At 40.7% G+C, this 25529-nt stretch overlaps 1 protein-coding gene across 1 annotated transcript in view; it reads left to right on the forward strand.

The window, feature by feature from the left end:
* Window positions 1-25529, forward strand: part of cntln (centlein, centrosomal protein) — a 391318-nt gene that overhangs the window by 188622 nt on the left and 177167 nt on the right. The window contains exons 14-15 of the mRNA XM_041185504.1: window positions 1537-1637; window positions 19625-19716. Of these exons, the coding sequence (XP_041041438.1) occupies window positions 1537-1637; window positions 19625-19716 (193 nt within the window). The remainder of the gene's footprint in view (window positions 1-1536; window positions 1638-19624; window positions 19717-25529) is intronic.

A 25529-nucleotide genomic window follows, 5' to 3' on the forward strand; every position in this document is an offset into this window, starting at 1 on the left:
CCCATAGACTTCACTCTCTCCGCCACTAACGCACAGTGGCAGCAGTGTGTACCATCTACAGGTACATTGTAGCAACTGACCAAGGCTCCTTTATCAGCACCTTCTAAATCCCTGACCTCTATGACCTTGAAAGGCAAGGGCACAGGGTGCATGGGAACACCACCGCCTGCAAGTTCCCCTCCAAGCCACTCACCATCCTAACTTAGAAATATATCACCGTTCCTTCACTGTTGCTGGGTCAAAATCCTGGAGCTCCCTCCCTAACAGCACTGTGGATGTACCTACACCACATGGACTGCAGCGGTTCAAGAAGGCAGCTCATCACCACTTTCTCAAGGGCAACCATGGATGGGCAATGAATGCTGGCCCAGTCAGCGAAGCCCACATCCCGTGAAAAAATAAAGAAGCTACAATATCTCAGGTGCATATTCTAGTATGTTTTAAATGTGATGAGGATTTCTGCCTCTACCACTTTTTCAGGTAGTAAATTCCAAATCTGGGTGAAAAAAGTACTCCTCACCTCCCCGCTAATCCTTCCACCAATTACATTAAATCTGTGCCTCCTAGTTATTGACCTGTCTAACCTATCAAGGCCCCCATAATTTTATATACCCTCAATTAAATTTCTCTTTAGCCTCTTCTGTTCCACTGAAAACTACCCCAGCCTCTCAAATTTTTCCTCATAGCTAAAATTCTTCATTCCTGACAACATCCTTATAGGGCACCTCTGTACCCCCTTCAGTGCAATCCCATCCTTCCTGGAATGCAGTGATCAGAAACGTACACAGTACTCTAGCTGTGGCCTGACTAGTTTTTTTATACAGTTCAAGCATAACCTCTCTGCTCTTATGCTCTATACCTCTGTCAATAAAGGGAAGTGTTCTGTGTGTCTACTTGACCCCCTTATATCCCTGTCCTGCCACCTACAGGGATCTGTGGATGTACACTGCAAGGTCCCTCTGTTCCACTACACTTCAGAATCCTACCACTTAAATATTCCCTTCCTTGTTTGCTCTCAACAAATGCATTACCTCACAATTCAGTAAAATAATGGGAATCAAATTTGTATTCCGGAAACTTTTCTAAATGTTAAAAGAAAAGAACTGCAGATGCTGGAAATCCAAAACAAAAACAAAAATACTTGGAAAAACTCAGAAGGCTCTGTTGAAGGGCCATGAGGACTCGTAACGTCAACTGTGCTCCTCTCCACCAATGCTGCCAGACCTGCTGAGTTTTTCCAGGTATTTTTTGTTTTTGTTTTAATTTTTCTAAATGTGACTGGTATAAAAATGGTCAAATATGATTGTTCTTGACAAATCAGCTGTTCTTTCTAATAGTGAGGAAACTCTTATCAATTTCAGCTTTTTGTATTATCTGCAATCAGTTGTCACCCAATCAGCTATTTTCCTCTAGTGTTGGTTCTTGTTCATTTGATTTTGTTTCAAGTCACAAGTAGAACTTAGTTGACATGCTTTTGTATCTGGGAGCTGTTTTTATGATTGCTAATAAACAGATCTATTGTTTCTCATCTTGCAGTATGAACCTTGAAGAAGAGCTGGACCAATTGAGGGTGCAGGCTGCTATGGACAAAGCCACCATTCAGGAACTGACCATATGCCTGCAATGTGAGCGAGAAGGTGAGGCAGGAGAATGAAATGGAGATAGTTCAAGACGTTCAACTGTTTGAAGGCCACTAATTTAAATCAAACTATTGCATCACCATGTAGTGTTTACAATTTCTTTATTTTTGTCTTTTATAGTAAGTACATGAGATAATTGGATCTAACAGGGTTGCTGACTTGTGTAACACTAATTGTTAATTGAGTATTTGCAATTTAAAAATGTGTTTACGCAATGTATATGCTGCTGGCAAGACCAGTATTTATTCCTCATTCCAGAAAGTGATGGTGAGTTACCTTCTTCAACTGATATAGACTGTGTGGTGAAGGTACTGTAAAGGAGAGAGTTTCAGGATTTTAACCCAGTGCTGATAAAGAAACCAAGTCAGGATGCTGTGTGCTTTGGAGGGGCAATTGCAATTGTTGATGTTCTTCTGCTGCCCTTGTCCTTCTAGGCAGTAGTTCAGAAGGTGTCACTGAAGGAGTTTGGTGAATTGCTGCAGTTCATTTTGTAAGGCGTGAATGTTTAAGGTGGTGCCCATTTAGTAGCTGCTTTATCCTGGATTGTGTTGAACTTGAGTGTTGTTGGAGCTGCACGAATCCAGGCAAATGGAAAATATTTCATCACATAGGAACATAAGAAAGAACACGGGCTGAAAAGCCTCCTAATGTTCCTATCGAGCCTGCTCCGCCATTCAATCCAACCATGGCTGGTCATTCACTTCAATGCCTTTTCCCCGCACTATCCCCATATCCCTTTATCGCATTAGTATTTAGAAATCTGTTGTCAATCTCTGTGTTAAACATACTCAATGACTGAGCTTCCACAGCCCTCGAAGGTACAGAATTCCAAAGATTCTCAACCCTCTGAGTAAAAACATTTCTCCTCATCTTGGTCCTAAGTGGCTTCCCCCTTATTTTGAAATTGTACCTCCAGTTCCAGACTCCCCAACCAGGAGAAACATCTTACCTACATCTACCCTGTCTATCCTTTTAAGTATTTTGTAGATTTCAACGAGGTCACCACTCATTCTTCAAAACTCTAGCAAATAAAGTCCCAGTTTCCCCAATCTCTCTTCATATGATAATCCTGACATCCGCGAAGTAGCCTGGTGAACCTTTGTTGCTCTCCCTCTATGGCAATAGTATCCTTCCGAAGGTAAAAGGACCAGAACTGCACACGGTACTCCAGATGCAGTCTAACCAAAGTTTTATACATTTGAAGCAGTACTCCGCTACTCCTGTACTCAAATCCTCTTGCAATAAAGAATTGCATACTGTTAGCCTTCCTAATTGCTTGCTGCACCTGCATGTTAGCCTTCAGTGATTTAGTGACGAGGACACCCAGGTTCCTTTATACATCTACACTTTCTAATCTCTTACCATTTAAGAAATACTCTGCACATCTGTTCCTCCTACCAAAGTGGATAACCTCACAATTTTCCACATTATATCCCATCTGCCATGCTCTTGCCCATTCACTAAGTCTATCAAAATCCTCTTGAAGCCACTTTGCATCTTCCTCACAGCACACATTCCCACCTAGCTTTGTGTCATCTGCAAATTTGGAAATATTACATTTGGTCCCCATGTCCAAATCATTGATTTATTTGTGAATAGCTGAGGCCCGAGTACTGATCCCTGCGGTACCCCTCTGGCCACAGCCTGCCAATGAGGGAATGATATGTTTATTTCTACTTCTCTTTAGCTCTGAAGAAGAGTCATGTGGACTTGAAACGTTAACTCTGTCTTTCTCTCCATGCATGCTGTTAGACCTGCTGAGCTTTTCCAGCATTTTCTGTTTTTGTTTATTCTTACTCTCTGTTTTCTGCCTGTTAGCCAATCCTTAATCCATGCTAGTATATTACCTCCTACCCCATGTGCTTTAATTTTGCTAATCAACCTCCTGTGGGGGACTTTATCAATCCAAGTATACTATGTCCACTAACTCCACTTTATCAATTCTGATAGTAACAGCCTCAAAAAAACTCCTACAGGTTCATCAAGCATGATTTCCCATTCATAAATCCAAACCCAATCAATTTATTATTATCCAAATGACCATTTATCACATTCTTTATAACAGATTCCAGCATTTTCCCTGCTACTGATGTAAGGCTAACAGGTCTGTAGTTCCCTGTTTTCTTTCTCCCTCCCTTAAATAGTGAGGTGACATTTGCTACCTTCCAATCTGCAGGAACCATTCCAGAATCTATAGAATTTTGGAAGGTGACCACAATGCATCCACTAAATCTATAGCAACCTCTTTCAACACTCTGGGATGCAGAATATCAGGGCCCGGAGACTTATCAACCTTCAGACACATTAATTTTTCCAACACAACCTTCTTACTAAAACTAATTTCCTTCAATTCCTCATTCTCTTTAGTTCCTGGATCTCTAATTCTGGGAGATTTCTTGTATCTTCCTTAGTGAAGATAGACACAAAATAATCATTTAACTTCTCTGCCATTTCTCTATTGCCCATTATAAATTCTCCCGACTCTGCCTATAATGGACCCACATTTGTCTTAACCAAACGCTTCCTTTTTACATATCTATAGAAGCTTTTACAGTCCGTTTTGATATTTTTTGCTAGTTTGCTTTCATATTCTATTCTCCCTTTATCAGTTTCTTGGTCCTCCTTTGCTGTATTCTAATATCCTCTCAATCCTCAGGTTTACCACTATTTCTGGCAACTTTATAGGCCTTTTCTTTTAATCTTATACAATCCTTAACTTCCTTTGAAAGCCACGGTTGACCGACTTTTCTTTTTGGGTTTTTGTGCTTTGAAGGAATGTATAATTGCTGTAAACTATGTAATAATTCTTTAAAGACTATTGATTGCCTGTGTACTGTCATATCTTTTAATGTATTTTCCCAATCCACCTCAGCCAATTTGTCCCTCATACCTTCATAATATCCTTTGTTCAAATTTAACATTCTTGCTTCAGACTGAGCTACTTCACTTTCAAACATAATATAAAATGCTATCATATTATAGTCACTCATTCCTAAATGTTCTTTTACAGCAAGATTATTAATTAACCCTTTTTCATTACATAATAGTAGATCTAAAATAGCTTGTTCTCTAGTTGGTTCCTCAACAGACTGCTCTAGAAAACCATCCCTAAAACACGCCAGAAACTCATCCTCCACAGCATTAGTGCTCATTGGGTTTACCCAGTCTATATGCAGATTGAAGTCACCCATGATCACTGTATTACCCATGCTACATGCTTCTCCAATCTCCTGATTAATACCATGCCCCACACTGCTACTGCTTGGTGGCTGTAAACGACTGCTACCAATGTTTGCTGCCCCTTGCTGTTTCTTAGCTTCACCCAAACAAATTCCACATTTTTGTTCTTCCAATCTGAGATCCTCCCTTACTAATATACTGATCCCATCCCTTATTATCAGCGCAACACCACCTCCTTTTCCTTTTTGCCTGTCCTTCCTAAATGTCAATTATCCTTGAAAACTCAGTTCCCAGTCTTGGTCACACTTTTGATTTATGCCTTGCAAACTGTGGAAAGGTTTTGGGGAATTGAGTGTTGTGTCATTCACCACAAAATACGCAGCTTCTGACCTCTTATGATAATGTAAGAGCATAAGAAATAAAAGCAGGAGAAGACGATATGGCCCGTCAAGCCTGATCTGCCATTCAATATGGTCATGGTTGATCTTGGGCTTCAATTCCACTTTCCCATCTGCTCCTCGTATCCCTTGATTACCTGAGAAAACATAAGTCCTTCTGGATCAGCCTTAAATATATTCAGTAATGGAGGTAGGAGATTCCAAAGATTCACAATGCTTTCTGCATCTCAGTCCTAAATGATTGATCCCTTATCCTGACATTGTGCCTCCTTGTCCTAGAATCCTCAGCCAGGGGAAACAACCTCTGAGATACTCATTATCTAACAGTAGTTATATGGTTGGTCCAGTTTAGCTTCTGATCAGTCGTGATCCCTAGAATGTTGATAGTGGTGGGTGTAATGCTGGATAATGTCAAGGAAGAGTGGTTAGAAGATTCTCTCTTGTTGGAGATGGTCATTTCTTGGCACTTGTGTGACGTGAATGTGACCTGCCACTTATTAGTCCAAGTGTGTCCAGGTCTTGCTGCCTGTGGGCATGGACTATTTCAGTATCAGAAGAGTTGCGATTGCCACTGAACACTGCAATCATCAGCAAACATCCTTGCTTCTGACCTTATGATGGAAGGAAGGTCATTGATGAAGCAGCTGAAGTTGGTTGGGCCTGGGACACTACCCTGAGGAACTCCTGCAGTGACATCCTGGGCGCTGAGATGATTGGCCTCCAACAGCCGCAATCATCTTCCCTTGCCCTATTGCCAATTAACATTTTAAGGAACATGAAGCAAAGGATGGTTTTGTGCTATTGCCTTCACCCCCCCACCCCACAAACCCTCCCTCCGTGTTCTCCATTTATGGAGTATAAAAACAGTTTTTTACTGTTGTTGCTATTGTATCTTTAAAGATGTTTTACAATGTTCCAGGACTGTAGCCAGTAACTGAATGCAAGTCGTAGCTTGATAGAACAAGGTGAGGTAACAAATGCAAGAACAAAGATACTATTTGCTAGACAGCTAGCTGTTTTGATCTGTGGGATGGCAGGATGATCTTCTGTCACACCTACTCCACATAGACACTCTTATATGCCAGATTCCTGATTTGCTTTTGTCTATTTTTAGCAAAATTGAAAGTTTTCGGCAGCTAATTTGCAACAGGTACTGTGCTAGTGCAGCTGTTGTGAACTTAATGCTTTAGGACAGTAATGAATGGCTCCTTTGTCAAGTTAATCAGTTGTCAGCATTAATGGGATTTTCAGAGGCAAACTACAAACCTGTTTGCTATTGGTTTTATCTTAGCCAGTGTCTACAGCTGCAAAATGAAAGTTGTCACTATTTATTAAGTTATCGTGTCACTGAATATTTTTACGTATAAGTCCATATAAAATTTATTACTCCAGTGAGTTACTTTGAGTTATTACAAATTACAAAGAAAAAAAGCACATTGAGACGATGCAATGCTAAACTGTGGTGTACGTTTACCATTGGTGAGCCAATGATGAGAGTTTTGTTGTTTCTTGCCACTGTCCACTAATTGATCCAGACTAGGATTATGAATCCCTAATGCATTTGATGCAAGTGTCTAATACAGTGAAACTTATTTCTTACACTGTTATTGTGAGCCTTGTGTAACAAAACAGCTCCTGATCTATAGAAGAACTCAAACCTTGAGTTCTTGATATGATGTGCTTTCCTGATATAAGTTTGTAATTACAAAATTATATTGTCAAAGAGCCCAATTGCAATTGATGAAAACTCTGTAACTGGCATGAGGTCAGTGTAATAGCGTTTTGGTAAACCTATCCAGCAAACTTGAGCCTCTTTGAGATTATAATTGTAACGTTAGTGCCTACTGTGAAAGGTGTGTTGTAAATCCGGAGTCAGGGCTTTACCTGCAAAGTGAAGTGAAGAGGATCTTCCTGAATGAACCAATCAGGGGTACGTACCTAACTCCAGATTAACACTTCATCAAATTAGCATTGGTGCAAAGCAGGGTCACTTATCACCGACACTACGGTTGTATGGCCAATGTGGCTCTCCTTGGCCTCAAACTGCTGTCCAACCTACATACTCTTGCAACTTAATTTTTAAACTGTTTATTGTTGGCAAAAGCCCAATGTTCTTTTTTTCATCAACTTTCTCCTCTGACCACATTCTTTCTAAACATTGATTCATGTTGGATTAAGATTTCACCACTGCCAGTTACCCTCCAATAGATTGCTCTAGTGACCATTTGTCACACATTAGTATAGGCAGTGGATATGGATAAGCAAATCGATCAGTGATGAGACTATAGCCAGGCCTGAGGCTCTCCTCACCTGATATCCATGTGTGCATTTCCAGCAGTGATTATCGGGGCTAATTATTAGTCAGGAGCCTGGAAGAAAACCCTGATTTTCTTTGATTAGGTTTGTGAGACTTTTAGTATCAGCTTAAATCATCAGAAAATGCAAATGCGGCCTTGGTTTAATGTTTCATCTAAACATCTGCACCTGTGACAGTGCTACTCTCCCTCGGTATTGCCTGAAATGTCAGCTTAAGTTATGTCCTGGTCTGGGACTTGGAATTTCTACTCAGAGGTAAGAGAGCTACCAAACAAACAACTTATAATGTTGAAAGATTTTATAGTGAAAATTAAAAATTTGCATCCTCATCTACAGACCTCTCTGTGGTCTTGCCCTATGCTTGCTCTATAATCTTTTTCAGTGTTGCATCATTTCCCATGCTTGGACCTTTCCAGTTTTGAGGATAGAATTGAAAGGTGAACGATAATATGGGGAGGGGAGAGAGCTGGTGCTCCCTGGGTAATGAGTGGGAGAAATACAGCATCTTGGACTAAGTGGGATCAACTGCACATTCATTCAAAAAGAAACCACATTGGCTAGGTTACATCAAGGGAATATATCACTCTCTCTAGAAGGAAAGTGAAATACTGCAGATGCTGGAAATCTGAATTGCAAGCAGAAAAATCAGGAAATATGCCACAGGTCAGGCAACTTCTGGAGAGAAGAAACAAAGTTAAATGTTTTAGTTGATGACCTTTCATCAGATGACAAAAAATCAGACCTGAAATGTTAATTCTTGTTTTTCTTCCCACAGATGCTGCCTGACCTGCTGAGTATTTCCAGCTTCTCTCTGAAATGGAGTTTCCTGTGGACAGTCACAGAGGAGGTTGAATAAATGTCCAATTTTAGAGCTCAGGATGACCTTAACAAAAGTGTAATGTGGTAGGTAGGGTCTTTTCATAGAAAATGTGAATGAATCAAGGGACAAAGTTGTTTACTAAAGCCTTCTTTTGCACACTGTTAACACTGTTAATCATCCAGCTTGTTTTACTTATCAGTTCAGCCCTCTTCTGCCATTGATTCATCAAGCTTAGCTTCAACTTGATCAACAGCAAATCCCTTTTCAAGTTGAAGCTGTGAAGCGGACAATTGTAATGGTAGGCACCTTTGCAGATCTGTACCTCTGCGATTCTGATTTACCCAGTCATCTCAATCTTTGTTTAAGAATGCCGAATACCTGCTCTGGTGAAGCATAGTCATTGAATGCACTTCATTACATTATTCTTCACATCTTTCCCTTGGGCTTCTCAATAAACAAAAAACCATACCTTCAAAAGATAGCCTTGACCTCTCAGTAGCCATACATCCAGTGTTTCTGGCTCCTTAATAAATAAATGACTGGTGGCATATGTCAGGGTTGCAAGCATTTATGTGCATGATTCTGTAATCATAAATATAAAGTGGAAGCCCTTTCTGTTCAAAGAGGGAGTGCAATCGGCAAAGAGCCCACATACTCGTTTGCATGCCTTCAAAATTACTCTGCACTGGGGAGAATCTAGGCACGCAATGAGAATACAGGGATTTTCAAAACTTTTATTTTACTCTTTGTCTTATTTGTTCCCATGTTTCAAAGTGTATGTTCTCATCTACTCAGATATCTACGTGTGCATGTCTGGGAAGTAAACAGAGAAAGATAAAACTTTTGAGCTCTATATCACCTTTCAAATCTTCATAATATCCCAAAGTGCTTCACAGCCCGTGAAATCATTTCGAAGTACCATAGCTGTGGTCATGTAGGAGTAGCACAGTAGCTATTTTTGGGCACAGCAATGTCCCACAAACAGTGATGAGATAAATGACCAGATAAACTGTTTTTGCATTATTGGTTGAGGGATATGCCAGGAGAACTGCCTGCTGCCCTTCGACATTGTGCCCTATTAGTTTCATTCCCTGGCATAATCCTGGTGAATCTCGGCTGCACGTTCTCTATGGCTACATACCTAATGTATAATAGGACGTCTAACACTGAACAAAGTACTACCATTGTGGTGGAATCCTGACTTTTTATATTGTGTTACTATTTGTAAATCTGAAATACTATTAACTTTTTAACGCTTCACCTCCGTGCACTTTCGCTTTCAAGGAATCACCATTCTTCATATGCATTAATCTTTGGGGGTGTGCTTTCCATTGTTTCTTTTTCTATCCAATGGCATTCATCTTCCTCTGGTAGTCTCGCGAAGCAAGGAACATGCTTGCCATGGAGTACAGCACATGGCAAGAACCTGCGCATGGAGTCTTTTAACGCGGGGAGGCTGCTGCACTGCAGCTACCACATGCTCCTGGCTGATCAGGAGACTCCACCACTCCTACTGCCTACCATAGGTGTATTGGAAGGATTTTCAGGTTGATGATCAATCTGTTTGGCCACATTATGAACACACCTTCCATGGTCATCAAGTCCTGGAGTGAGATTTGAACCTCGAGGTTCTCACTCAGAGGCAGGGACACCACCCACTGCACCTCAAGACCACAAAGGCATTATCACAGTTTTGTTGGTGTTTAGTTGCACTTGTCTGCTCATTCCACTATGTCTTCTGGAAGTTTTTAATAGTCCTTCTTAGTGTTTGCCAAATTCTCTCCTTTGGCCTAGTCAGCAATTTTTTATTTTGAGCTTAATACAAAGTGGATCAGGCTTCTGGAGTTTGCCACTTCCATTCCTTGAGGAGGGTTCATTGGTATGAACCTTTTTCCTTTCCTGTCTGTCAACCAGCATTCAATCTATGCACCTTTATTTCCTCTTTTGCAATACGTTCAAATTTTTTTAGCAAACTTTGTAGAAGAACCTTTATTGAACATCTTCTGAAAAACTGTACACCCTCCACCTATTAGATTCTGAATATCTGGTGACTGTCAGGTAAGTGGTTAAGGTCTATTCTATCCTTAAAGTTTAAAATAATACAGGAACTGGTGGTAAGGTTAATATATTATATTAAAAAGGAAAATAACTAATTGAATAATATAATTAAGCAGTTAATTAAAACACATTATGGATGGCAGGACAGATGATGTGTCATAGCTGCAGCATGTGGGTACTCCTGGATGCTAGTGTGATCCAGGGCAAACACATCTGCAGTAAGTGTTTGCGACTTCAGGAGTTTTGGCTCAGAGTCAGTGTCTGCAGCTCGGCCTTCAGCTCAATGAGACACATCAGGTGGGGGAGTGTTACCTGACACTTGGTACCAGGAGGCTATCCCACAGCTTAGGATGGGGTCTTCTGATTTGGTCAGTGGGCAGGGACTGGAGGGTGTGACTATGAGTGAGGCAGGTTAGGGGATCTAGAGGGCAGGAGTGCAGGAGCCTCAGCTTTTGCAATTGTCCAACACATTTGAGGTTTTTTCAGCTTGTTTGGATGAGAGTGGGAGCTTCAGGGTGGATGAGCTGACTGACCATATCTCCATGGTATAGGAAGTCATTCAAGTTGGGAAAGCAAAAAGGAATATAGTGGTGGTAGGGGACACCATAGTGAGGAGGATTGACACTGTTCTCTGCAACAAGAGCGAGTCCAGAAATCTGTGTTGCCACCCGTGCCAGGGTTTGGGACATCTGCTCAGGGCTGGAGAGGAACTTGGTGTGGGAGGGGGAGGATTCAGTTGTCATAGTCCATGTAGCACCAACGGCATTGGCAGTACAATGAAAGAGTTTCTGCACAGTTGTTATGAGGAGTTAGGTACCAAGTGAAGAAACAGAACCTTAAAGGTGATCATCTCTGTATTCTTACCTGAACCACATGCAAATTGGCATGGGGCAGATAAGATTAGAGAAATGAAAGCGTGACTCAAAGACTGGTGACAGAAATGTATTCCGGTTGGTGGGGCACTGGCACCAGTACTGGGGAAAGTGGGATCTGTAGCGTTGGAATAGTCTACACCTGAATCGTGCAGCATATCTAGGGAAGTAGAGAGGATTTTAAACTAAATAGTGGGGGCAAGGGATAAAATTTGGGAAGATGTGGTAAATCAATGAGCAGAGACAGGCAGGGAGGAAAGGTACTAAAATGGGAAATTATAAAGAGACCATGACAGGAAGGGATAGAGAGTACAAATCTAAGGGGAGAATTTTCTCCCCGTTCGGGGGGGCTGAGTGGGAGTGGGAGTGGGCACGGGCGGGCGGGCGCGCAGCTGATCACCTCCCTTGATTGACTGCACATGGCCATTTTATGTGGGCGGGCCAATTAAGGCCCACCCAGCGTGGCGTGCTGAGCGCTTCCTGCTATGCGGGCGGGGCGAGTAGGCTGAGTTGGGGTCTGTGTTCTTTGGTGCATGTGTGCAATTGAGCACAGAAATCTCCCTGAGGTACAGAGCTGCCTCAGCGAGATTAATTCGATGGTTAAAAATTTTAATAAAGAAGAAAAAAATTTTTAAGACATGTCCCCTCAAGTGACAGTGTCACACAAGCTGGGACATGTCTATGAATTTTATTAAAAATTTTTATTAAACTTTAAAAACCTTCATGAAACCTCATCCTGCCAGTTGATAAGGTTTAATGATAAATGTGAAGGCCGCCTGGGCTCTTCGCCTGCCCGCCAACCTTAAGATTGGACGGGCAGCTCTGTTAATTAGTTTAATTGATACTTAAATGGCCTCAATAGGCCTTTGACAGTTCGGCGGGTGCGCAGCCGACTCCAATGCGATCTGAATGACGTGAGGTGAAGTCGGGACGTACGCCCGACTTCACTGCGTGTCATTTTACATGCCGACATGCGGAGCCTGCCCCTGCACACTGAGCAGAAAATTCTGATCTAAGAGCAAATAAGCAGATAATATTAGAGGTGACAGAAATAATAAAAGAATTAAACCAAAGGCTCTGTTTCTGAATGCACATAGCATTCGAAACAAAACAGATGAACTGATGGCAGAAATAAAAATAAGTACGTACGATCTGATAGCCATTAGAGACGTGGCTGCTGGATGATATTGATTGGGACCTGAATATTGGAGGGTACATGACATTTAGGAAAGTTAGGAAGCTAGGAAAAGATGGAGGGGTGGCTCTTAGTTAATGATGGTTGGTATTAGCACAATAGAGAAAGTTGACCTAAGTTCAGGAAACCAGGATGTCGAAGCGGTTTGGGTAGAGATGAGAAATGATAAAAGCAAGAAGTGGTTTGTGGGAGTGGGGTACAGGCCCCCTAACAGTACCCACGCTTGTGGGAGTGGGGTACAGGACCCCTAACAATGCCCATGCGGTAGGACAGAGTATAAAGGAAGAAATTATGGGAGCTTGTCAGAAAGGTACAGTGATAATCATAGGAGATTTTAATCTAATATAGTTTGGAAAAATCAGATGGGCAAAGGTAGCCTAGATGAGGAGCTCATAGAATATTTTCAGGATGGCTGTTTAGAACAACATGCTCTGGATCCAAACAGAGAGCGGGCTATACTAGACCTGGTATTGTGCAATGAGATAGGATTAATTAATGACCTTAAAGCGAAGGCATCTTTACGTAGTAGCGATTAAAATATAATTGAACTTGACATTCAGTTTGAGGGAGAGAAGAGTGGGCTGAAGACTAGCATTTTAAACTTGAATTGGGGCAATTATGAGAGCATTAACTTAAGGAAAATGTATACAACTCTGCAAAGATGAGTAGCAGGACAGATGATTGGACAGAATATGAAGAATGGCAGAGAATGGCTAAAAGGTTAATCAGGGGAAAGAAATTAGAACATGAGGGATAGCTGGCCAGAAATGCCAAAATGGATAGCAAGAGTTCCTACAGGTATTTAAAAAGGAAAAGAGGAAGCTAACTAAGTGTTAGTCCTCTAGGGAGTGACGGTGGGGTGTTAATAATAGATAATAAGGAAATGGCAGAAGAAATGAACAAATATTTTGCTTCTGTGTTCACTATAGAGGATACAAAAAACATTCCAGTAGTAGCTGCAAATCAGGAGGTGAACGGGAGAAAGGAACTTGGTAAAATCAAAATCACTAGGGGAATGGTCCTGAGAAAATTGATGGAGCTGCGGCTGGCAAGTCTCTGGGACTCAGACCGAATGGACTACATACTAGAATCTTAAAAGAGGTGGCTACTGAGGTTGTCGATGCACTGGTGTTAATTTTCCAAAATTCGCTTGATTCTGGAAAGGTTCCATCAGATTGGAAAGTAGCAAATATAACCCCTCTATTCAAGAAGGGAGGGAGGCAGAAAATAGAAAACTATAGGCCAGCTAACGTATGTTGTGGGGAAGTTATTAGAATCGATCATTAAGGAGGTTATAGCTGGGTACTTAGAACAGCTCAAGGCAATTGGGAAGAGTCAGCATGGTTTTGTGAAACAAAAATCATGTTTAACTAGTTTATTGGAGTTTTCTGAAGGAGCAACATGCGCAGTGGATAGAGGGGAGCCTGTAGATAATACTGCACTTGGAATTCCGGAAGGCATTTGATAAGGTGCCACATCAAAGATTATTACGGAAAGTAAAAGAGCATGGTATAGGGGGTAACATATTAGCATGGATAGAAGATTGGCTGGCTAGCAGAAAGCAGAGAGTATGCATAAATGGGTCTTTTTCTGATTAGCAGAATGTGATGAGTGGAGCCCCATAGTGGTCTGTACTGGGGCCTCAACTTTTTACGATTTACATGAATGACTTAGATGAGGGTAGTGAAGCCATAGTAGCTAAATTTGCAGATTTGCAGACACAAAGGTAGGTAGGAAAGTATAAAAGCAAAATACTGCGGATGCTGGAAATCTGAAACAAAAACAAAAATTGCTTTGCTATGGGCAGAATTTTTCCTTCGACGAGCTGGGGGCGGGGCTCGCTCGCCGACGCGGGATGATGTCATCACCCCGCCCCATTTAAATATTCAGGAAGGCAGGGGGCATAGCACGATCAGTCTTCACTATGGAGGATACAATTAACATCCCAGAAATAGCTGTAAATCAGGAAATGTAAGGGAAGGAGGAACTCAAGAAAATTACAATCATTAGGGAAGTGGCACTGAACAAATTGTTGGAGCTGCAAGCTGACAAGTCCCTGGGTCCTGATGGGCTTCATCCTAGGATCTTAAAAGAAGTAGTTGCTGAGATAGTTGATGCATTGGTTTTAATTTTCCAAAATTCCCTAGATTTGGGAAGGTTCCATTAGATTGGAAAATCGCAAATGTAATTCCTTTAATCAAAAAGTGAGGGAGACAGAAAGCAGGAAGCTACAGGCCAGCTAGCTTAACATCTGTTATAGGTAACATGTTAGAAGCTATTATTAAAGACGTTATACCAGGGCACTTGGAAAAATTCAAAGTAATCATGAAGTTCAGACAAGGTTTACTGGACCAATACCTGGAATGGGAGGGTTGTCTAATGAGGAAAGGTTGGACAAGCTAGGCTTGTATCTGCTGGAGTTTAGAAGAGTAAGAGGTGACTTGATTGAAGCATATAAGATCCTTGTGGGTTTTGACAGGGTCGATGTGGAGAGGATGTTTCCTTTTGTTGGAGAATCTAGAACTAGGGGTCACTGTTTAAAAATAAGGGATCGTCCATTTGGGACAGAGATGAGGAGAAATTTTTTTGATCAGAGAATTTTTTCGTGCATCTATGGAACTCTTCCGCAAAAGGCGGTGGAAGCGGGGTCTTTGAATATTTTAAAGCAGAGCCAGATAGATTCTTGATAAGCAAGGGGATGAAAGTTTATTGGGGTAGGTGGGAATGTGGAGTTGAGGTTGAAATTAGACCAGCCGTGATCTTATTGAATGGCCAAGCAGGCTCGAGGGGCTGAGTAGCCTACTCCTGCTCCTAATTCACATAGCCATATATTCGCATTCTCCTTATGTATACAATCAGTCATCTGAGAAAAGCTCTATTACAGTTGATAAATGTGACTTATTATTCAAACTCTGTGCTGACTGCTCTCGATAATCACATGCATCTGGAAATGCTCACTAATTTAATTACAAATTATAGGTTAAAAGATTTTGCCTACAAATGATATTCGCCTAACTGGTTGACAAGGAATTGATCTATTCTTCTCTCCTTTCTTGAACAGTGGTATAATTAGCTACCTTCTGTTCCTCTGGCACTATTTGTGTATCTATGAGGGACGAAGAATTGTGATCAGAGCCTTTGCTGCCTGCTCTTTGACTTTCTTCAACATAGAGTGCATGCCATAGCAACCTCATAAATGATCAACTTTTGAGTTCTGTTTGTTTTTTTCCAAAGCCAATTTTTTTTCTATGGTTATGTCTAACTGTCTTGAATAACTTATTTTATTTTTATATGCTTATAAACCCCTTGCCATTTATTTTTATATATCTTTTAAATATTTTCTTATAGCCTTTCTAATTTCTCTTTTAACCTCCATTGCACTTTCATTAGGACTTCCATATGATCTAACCTGAATATTGTGTCTTTCAAATATCCCTCACTTGTGCTTTTCTAATTGTTTAGTAGCTGGATTGAGAAACATTTCAGTGAGACCCAGTGCAAATTGATAAGTTGCGCAATTTACAGACAGCAGGTGTATGCAAGCAAACAATTGCAGCAAGCCTCAGTTGCTTCACTCAGTTTCATTACTCTCCTCAAAAATGGGGAACAACCTAATGAAAACAATGATAACTTGTATTTGTGTGGCACCTATAACATGGAACAACAACCCAAATTGCTTCTCAGAGGCAGAATAAAAAAAGGGATGCTGAGTAACAGAAGGAACTATTAGAAGGGGGTGAGCTAAAGCTTGGCCAAGGAGGGAATTGGACAAGTTAAGGAAGGGGGTTCCAGGGTACCCAGGCAGCAGCCATCAGTGGTGCAGTGAGGGGTGTATTGGGGCAGGGTGGGGGGTGACGAATGTATAAAGGCTGGAGATGGATAAAGATAAAGTTCGAGGGGTGAGGTTGTGTGGGGCTAAAAGGGAAGGAGCAAGCCTACAGTTGATTTAGTTAGAGTGGAAGCCAAGGGAGAGCAGTCCCACTGAGCTGAGCAATAGAAGAGAGGTTTTGGAGGAGGATGTCAAAGACTGCAGAGAGGTTGGGGAGGGATAATGCATTGTGATTGCAGTCATAGAGAATGTCAGTTGTTACTTTGGTTTTGAGTGTTTTGGTGCTGTGGCAGGAACAGAAATCTAATTAGCTAGATACGAATAAAGAATTTCAGCATAGGTGAGCACTGATTTGGAAGGCAACAGCACATTCAAGTCCTTTGGAGTGGGAAGGGCAATTGGAGATAGTGGGTTAGTAGCAAGGACACAGGTCAAAAGGACTTTGAGGAAAGGGGAATGCTTTGAAAAAGGAGAGGGGAACCATTTACATGTCCCTGTCCATTTCTTAGACTGACATTATCTTCTAGACAACTTCAAACTGCAAAAAATGATTTACAACAGATTTTAAGACAGCAAGCGTATTGACAGTCAGTGCCAGAGCTGTCCCTGTCATTGAAGAGGCTTATGGGCCGACTGCAGAAATGTACAAGGTTCAGTCATGGTCTCTCTGGGGAACGATAGTCTCTGCATACAGGTTTCTTCTAACACACAGATATGATTGTCTGGCCCTGTAAACATGGCTGGCAGTGTACGGATAGGTCCTAATTGATCTCCTAGGGTCCAACTGCATATGTCTGGCATGCTCTCTTTTATTCTTCTCTTCTAAAGCCTGCAAACGGATAAAGGTAGCCAGAAAGTGGCCATTACTTCTGTCTAAACATTATGCAGTGACAGCTTCTTGGGGACACAGGCACAGATAATAGGGAGGGTGGGATGGTGGGTTTGAGACTTTACATTATGCTCAGCAAGTTCCTTTCTCCAAAAACTGCCATGAAAATAATTCACTGAAACTGCAGATCCAACTTGAAGGGAGGCTGTATCCCCTGTATTCCTAGTATATATGGTATTGTGTGTCTGGACAACTGTTCAGGTGGAGTCCAGCCTTCACTAACACACTTCCCAAGCATTTAATGAGGCCCAGGGTTCAATGGGTGTGCAGGATATGGAAGGCACAAGCATTTTCAGCTAAGTAGGTCCCATTTCAGCCTCTCACAACACAATGAACATGTTCCTGTCACAAAGCCTGGCTGAGGGTATTGAAGATCACATTGTTTATCAGCTGCCTATAATATTCAATAGTGAAAAAATATTCCACTTTTTATTTTGATTGGTGAGTGTGCTGGTGCAGTCTTTGTGAATTGAAATAAACTGAATAGAGATGGCATGTGAGCAGCAATAGCACCTGATATACAAAATGACAAGTGGCCTGGAACCTTCCTGGTGTGACCTGTCTGATTTGGATCATTGCCTATGGCAGACAGAACAATATAAAGATTACAACATTTTCCACGAATCAACAATTATTTTGGGTTAATTGTACAGTACATTAAGCTTTTGTGTTGTTGTCCTCCATCATCCTTATCTGAAATACATTCATTTTAAATGTTATGTGTATAATATCATTGATCTAGAAGGATAGTAAAGCATAGGAACTTTTTCCCAGATCATCATTACCAATAACATCTTAAAAATAAAATGTATTACTTTTTGAAATCTATAGCAGCATTTTATGATGAGACCATCTTCGCTCGAAGGCAATTAGGAATGGGCATTAAATGCTGGCCTTCTCAGTTATACCCATGTCCTGTGAATGAGTTTAAAAGAAAATTGAGTTAAGAGTCCCAAATTGGATGAATATCTTTAATTATCTTGCACAAATTACCTTGCTTGTATTCAACTTATTTCTGTGTACATAATTTTGAATCCTTTTATCACTCCTAATGCCCTGATAATATTGTCTGTCTGTTCATTTCAGGTATGGTGGCCTTTGAAACATATATTAAAGTGAATAGTTTGAAAGTATTAATATAATTAAAGTTTTTCATGTTTCTGTGTTACATATTTAATCGGCAGGATGTTTTGGAGCAAAAATTCAAAGTTTTCTGAACCTTTGAAGTGTTGCTAGTTATAGGGTCTTTTCATGTTGAAAGTATGGTATTTTGATTGTCAAAATCAAAGAACTTGGTGAATTGTAGGACCTGGGGTAAGCCTGATAATGAAATTGCCCGCGATGTTGGTTCATTCTTGCCTGGGCCTAAATAGGACAACCCTGGCAACTCTCAGCATTAGAACAACCTTCCTGTAACGAAGGGGAAGAGGGGGGTGAGATGGCCAGGGCATTTTCCTCTATCGTTTCCTGACCTGTCCCCTGCCCGCAATGTCCTTGGCAGTCTTTAGTGGGCAAGATAACCTCATATAATCACTGCCTGCTCCCTGGCCAATAACTAATTCAGTCCCCAGTAGGGAATACAATCATTAAATGTAAAGTGACAGAAAGGTGATGAAACACTTGTTAATAGCACATGACCTTGTCCTGTATTAATTAGTGAAAAACTATTTCAATAATAGTAACGCTTGGTTTGTAGAATCATAGAATGTTATGGCACAGAAGGAGGCCTTTTGGACCGTTGAGTCTGCACTGGCTCTTTTGAAGAATAGTCCAGTTGGCCCCACTCCTCGGACTTTGCTCCATAGCCCTGTAATTATTTTCTCCTTCAAGTATCTATCCAATCCCTTTTTCCACCACCCTCTCAAACAGTGTATTCCAAATTCTAACAATTCATTGCTTTAAAAAAATGTTGCCTCTGGTTCTCAGATTCTTAGATTCCTGATCCACTGACCGATGTATTTTCTCTTTTGCAATATTTTGCTTATAAAAATAGTAACACTATTGTGCACTCACGTAAAGCTACCGTGCAGCACAGGACTATTTTTGTGAGGCAGGATTTGCTTCTGGTTTACAATGGTATTGATCTGAAGGAATTTTAGACACTTGTAACAGTATCTGTACCTCTATACATTGACTGCATTGTATATTAATGCATTTCATTAAAACAGCTCATCATTTTATTCCTTTCAGTTAATGATGATTTTTTCCTGTATATATTTCCTTTCCTTTCCCCTTAAAGGCACAACTGGAATTTTCACGTATTTTTCTAAGCCAATGGCATTATTGCCAGGTACTTTTACTAACCAAAAAAGATAATGAGAAAATGACGCTAATTATTTTGAATAGAGGATCATCCTTTTTTTTTGCAAAATAACTGTTTTGTTTCAAAGGGGCTTCTAATAATATTTTATTATTCATTCCAATCAGAGCTTCTTTTCAGACTTGATAGAGATGAAGGAGTGAAATACAGCACACCCAAGACCAAGACAAAAGAAAAGTTGGAGCAGTCATTAAAGAAGGTGCAGGAAACAATTATACCATTCCTTAGAGAGATTATTATTGCACATATTTTAAATTGTAGCTGTTTTAGCTTATTGAAGATAATAAACTGTATTCTCCAGAGCACAGCACCACAGGAGGTGAATATATTAGTGTTCACCCTTGACCAACAAGTCTTAAAATTCACATATTTCTGTTTTGTAAATACAAAATATAACTATATATCAGAGATTTTTCATGTTTTACCAAATTTATAATCATATTGAAAAGTTACTTCTGAAGCTTAAAGTTTTCTGAGAAAGCTATTTCATCATTTTTGTAGAAGTATTGCACCAACAACAGCAACTTGTGTTAGTATAGCATTTTTAATGCAATAAACATCCCTTTGCAGGCATGTTATAAAGCAAAATTTGACATTGAGCCACATGAGATAGTAAGGTGGATGGCCAAAACATTGTTCAGAGACAGTCTTAAGGACTGTCTTTATGAAGGGAAGAGAGGTTTACAGAGAAACTTGCAGAGCTTAGAATCTACAAAGCAGAAGTCATGGCTACTGATGGTGGAGCAAGTAAAAACCAGGATGCTCAAGAGGCCAGACTTAGAAGTGTGCTTAGATCATGGAGCATTGTGAGATAGCAATGGGTGAGGCCATGGAGGGCTTTCAAGTCAAGGATGAGAATTTTAAAATTGAGGTGTTGCTTAACTGGGAGCTGGTAACTAAGAGTCGGTGTGCACAGGAATAATGGATGAACAGGACTTGGTGCAAGTTAGGACAGGGGCAGCAGAGCTTTGGGTGACCTCAAATTTATGGAGGGTAGAATGTGAGAGACCGAATGTTGGCGTAGTGAAGTCTAAAGTTAACAAAGGCATCGATGAGGGTTTCAGCGGCAGGTGAGCAGAGGTAGGGGCAGAGTTGGGCGATGTTACAAACATGGAAATGGGTAGTCTTAGAGATGGTGCAGATATGCTGCTAGAGATTCTTCTCGGTCAAATATGATGCCAATGTAATAAGCAGACTGGTTTGCCTCAACAGTTGCCAGAGATAGGTAACTAGGGAATGGAATTTGTGGTGGGGACCAAAGACCATGGTTTCAGTCTTCCCAATATTTAATTGGAGGAAATTTCTGCCTATCCAATACTGGATGTCAGGCAAGCAGTCTAATAATTTAACAATGGCAAAGGAGTGAGAGATGTGGTGAGACAGGGATGGTGGTTGTTGGGTGTGCATGAAAACTTACACTGTGTTTTTGGATTATGTCACTGAGGGGCAGCTTGGTGATGAGAAATAGGAGGAGGCCGTGGATAGATCCTTGGGTGAGTCCAGAGGTAACAGCACAGGAATGGGAAGAGGAGCCATTGCTAGTGATTCTCTGGCTACGAGTAGATGGATAAGAAGGCGAGGAGAAGGATGGTATGGTCAACCATGTCAAAGGCTGCAGACAGATCAAGATTCTGGAGTCATCAGCATTTGACTCTCAGTTTTGGAGCAAATTATTACTTTTCACGTGAAGTGCTTCTGTTGAAATCTATTGACTAGAATTGTTTTTATAGTTAGTTGAAGGACTCCCAGATAACTCACCCAGTCAGTGCCAGTGTTCAACTTCTGACAAACAGCCTTTTTAGGTATATTTTAGGTGTTGAATGATTTCATTGCCTTCTAAGGTGCATCTCTGTACGACTGCTGAAAGAAAGCTCTTTTAAGCATCTCACGAAAAAGAGCAAGATTTAAACTGAGTGTTGAGTACTGAAGCCAGCTTAAGACATGTTGCTCTTCCTAAAGCAGTGGCCAACTTAGCTTCGAAATTGGTTCATGTGAAAACATTTTTGAGTTATTTAAATCTTCAGATCATCTCCACACCTTACAAAACCACAACTCCATTGTTGCTTGGGCAAGAAGAATGCCACCTGGTTCACGAAAGCGCTTTAGTGAAGGAAGTCTGCCATCCTTACCCACTCTGGCCTATATCTGATTCTAGACCCACACCAATGTGGTTAACACTCCTCTGAAGTGCCTAGTAATCCACTGATTTGTCAAAAAGTAGCTCACCATCTTCTGAAGGGCAATTGGGAATGGGTAATATGTGCTGGCTTTGCAAGTGATGCCTATACCTTGTGCATGGATGAAAAATAAGCAGATTATTGCTTTGGATGTTGTCAGAGGTCAATAATAGCAATGGCTTTCTCTAAAGAAATTTCAACTGAATTCTCATCCAGATAGACCTCACAATTTTGTATCATGATTGGCTTTGGTTAATATTCCACAGAATTAACTAAAGTCCCATCATTATATTATAGACCGAAATTTGGATGGACATTTTAGACTCTCTTTCCAAATCTTCAGGCTTCAGCCTCGGCTAAGTCTGGATATTGTCAGGTTTTGGGGTAGGTCATAGGTTGATGAATCCCTACCTCATAAAAGAGAGATTCAGCTACTTTTAAGAATTTATGACTCAAGGATGGTACAATTCATTGAATTATCAGTATCGGCTGATTAAAACATTGCCTTCGTCCAGAATAAGCATACCCAGAAGCCAGAAACGATTGATGTTTGACCTTTGCTGGCTTATTGACTGTTCAGAATGACTTTCATTGAAGCCAGAAGGGAGATAATCAGATGTCAATGAGCCCTGACTGCCTCAGATTTTGAAAGAGACTAAGGGAAGGATCATATCACCCCTCATTTCTTTGGTTCTATGCACATTTAGTTTGACAATTACAATGCCTGTATAATCTCTCAATCATTTTTTTTTGTCCCTGCAAATTCTGCCTCGAGCAGGAAAAGCATTGTTTTGTTTTTTTCTCAGTGGCTGGGGCTGATACATGGGACTCTACACTCCAGGGTTTTAAAAATCCCAGGCATTCCTCGGTGATGTTTAATGTATAGGTAAACTAAAATTAAATCATGTTGTTCTCATGACCTTTACAGAAGTTCCCAGTTACTTGCTTTCACATAACTCTCAACATTGTCTCAATGTTACACAGCAATGCAGTTCAGATTGGAAATATGTTCTGAAGCCTTTGAATGTGTCTATCATGTCCTGGTTCCAAACTGAATGCAACTGCTGCACCTTCTAATAGTCTGTTTGCTCACTACCTCTGTGTGCAAAGGCTCCATACTTGGTCCCCTCTCATTTATCATCGAACTTCCCCATGTGATGAAATTCAAGTCTATCTCTCTACCACTATAACTGACTGATGACAGACAGGTGGTCAAATAGTGTGGCAAGTGATGGATGTGTTGAAATTTCCTTCGGGTTAATGATGGCAAGGACAAATGGGAACATAAGATCATGCGGAGGCTATTCAGCCCCTTGAGCCTGCTCCACCATTTATGAAATCATGTTTGATCTGTGCATATTGACTCCTGCCAGCTGCCTATGCGTCTCTAGATCCAGCTCCATTTGTCTCCTCAGCCCTGACTGAACCAGAATGCATTGAATCTCAGCATTCTGCTTCATAATCCCATGGTTTGATTTTGCAATAATCTCCACATTCTCTCCTGTTCCTCCACTCAACTGACTTGAATTAAATCTTTCACCCCCATGAGGTACAGCAGTGTAATGGTTATGTTACGGGGTTAATAATTCAAAGGCCTAAATTAAATAACCCGGTGAATTTGACTTAAAAACCCACTTTCGCAGTTGGAGAATTTGAACTCAGTGTAAAAAAAAATCTAGAAATAAAAATCTTTTCTGTACTCTAATGGCTTCACAACCTTCCTAAAGTACGGCTCCCAGAATTGGACACAGTACTGCAATTGAGGCCGAACTAGTGTTTCATGCAGCTTCATCATAACTTGCTTTTGTACACTGTGCCCCTGTTTATAAAGGATCCTGTATGCTTTATTAAACGATTTCTCAACCTGCCCTGTCATCTTCAGTAATTTGTGCACATGCACCCCCCCCAGATCCTTCTGCTTCTACACCCCATTCAGAATTGCATCCTTTGTTTTATATTGTCTCTCCGCATTCTTCCTACCAAAATGAATCACTTCCCACTTCGCTGCATTGAATTTCATCCGCTACTTGAACGCTACCCGCCTGCCAATGTCCTCCTGAAGTTTATCCTCCTAACACTTCGCATTACTTTCAAGTTTCCTCATCTGCAAATTTTGAAATTATGCCCTGTACACCCATGTCTAAGCTTATATTAATATTTGTTGAGTAGGTAGTGTTATGATGCCCATAGGCACCAATACTTTTAAAAAGGGATTTGAATTCCCAGTGACCGATTCCAAGGATCATATGACAAAATTTCACATTTTAAGGCTTTTACTGTAAAAAACAAACTGAAATCAAAGACAACTAGACATTAGTTAGAAAGTGACGAAAAGATATTTCTCCCCCACCCAATAACTTCCGAACACAACCAAAACCCCACACTGTTTTTATACATTGTACTCTCTGCAGAATTGCAGATTTTACAGGAGTATTCCAAAGTTATACCCAGCTTCCAACAGGCTTGCTTCTCCCTGTTTTGTTGAGTTGTAATTCCCAGTCTCTGTCAAAAGTCATTTCCCTCAGTCTTCTGAGAATTCCTGAACTGACTTCTAGCAGCAAGGCCCATTCTAATGACGCCCTCTGCCAGCCACGCCTGGGCAAATCTTCCAATGTCCTTAAATCTCCACAGGTCTCATCACTCCGACCAGAGAATGAGCTCCACCAGAATTCTGCCTGGTGGCTAACAGAGAACAACCTTTTGCTCTGCTGTCCACAGCAGCTGCTATTTCCTTGTCTCTCTTTCTGGGACAGTAAGCCTGCCCAGAGCAAAGCAGCTGCTTTCTTTGTGTCCAGGTGTGAAAGCTGGCACTTGAGTTTCAAGAGGACTTGCTCTGGGTCCCCAGTTCCAATGGCAACCAGGTCACACGACATCGGGCAGAACCAGGAGGAGATCACATATCCCTCTCCACTACTCCAATTTACCTTGAATTAAAGGGACAGTTTAAAACAAAACATTGTTATAAAACCTCACACTCATCACACTGGCCAAAAAGTAAATCTGTCATTATTCTCATAGCACATTGGCTACAGCCACCTAAAACCAGCTGCTATTTGAACCTAGCAGCCACAGATTAGTGATGGTTTTGGTTGTGTTGCTGCCTGTGATTTCTCACAGACCTAACATTCTTTGTAACACCAGGAATTGCCATGCTTCCCACTGGTTGAATCTGAATTTTAAAGAAGTGCAGTGTGTCGTAGGGGAATGACAAAACGAAAGGTGGAAAGTTTTTGGGGAACATATGAAAAGCCATCACAGCATCCTAAAATTGAGTTGTGATGCATAAAATATGTTAATAGTCGATCTTCTGTGTCATAAACATTTATATGTTTTCAGCTACAGATGAAGATCGCAGATATTCAAATAAGCTTCAGATCTCTGAATCATCATTCAGTAGAGAAACACTTTTAGGCATTAATGATGCATTGGACCTTTATTATTAGTGCATTTCTTTGAATATGAATAAGCTTACGCTGAATAAAAAATGTTCTAAATGACGCAGTCTTACATTATCATTATTTAACTGCAATACAAGCAGCATTTATTGGATTTTTAAAAATATCTTTATTCAGCTTTTTACTGTATTAAGTATAAAAGCAGAATCTACATGAGTAAGAAATACATTAATAATAATGAAAATAACAGCAAGGATATAACCTAATCGTGGAACCAAACCAAATGAAGAATTTCTCAAAAATAAACCCATTGGATGATTAAAGTACTTGGCGTATGGAAGACTGCTGTATGGTGAGGTGGCTTGGGAAACCAAGGTAACAGTAGGAATTAGAATTCCCCATAGTTTTCCTCAGTATATTCTACACAGGAGATGTAGGAA

The sequence above is a fragment of the Carcharodon carcharias genome, chromosome 4 (assembly GCF_017639515.1).
Source record: "Carcharodon carcharias isolate sCarCar2 chromosome 4, sCarCar2.pri, whole genome shotgun sequence".
Lineage (NCBI taxonomy): Eukaryota > Metazoa > Chordata > Chondrichthyes > Lamniformes > Lamnidae > Carcharodon > Carcharodon carcharias.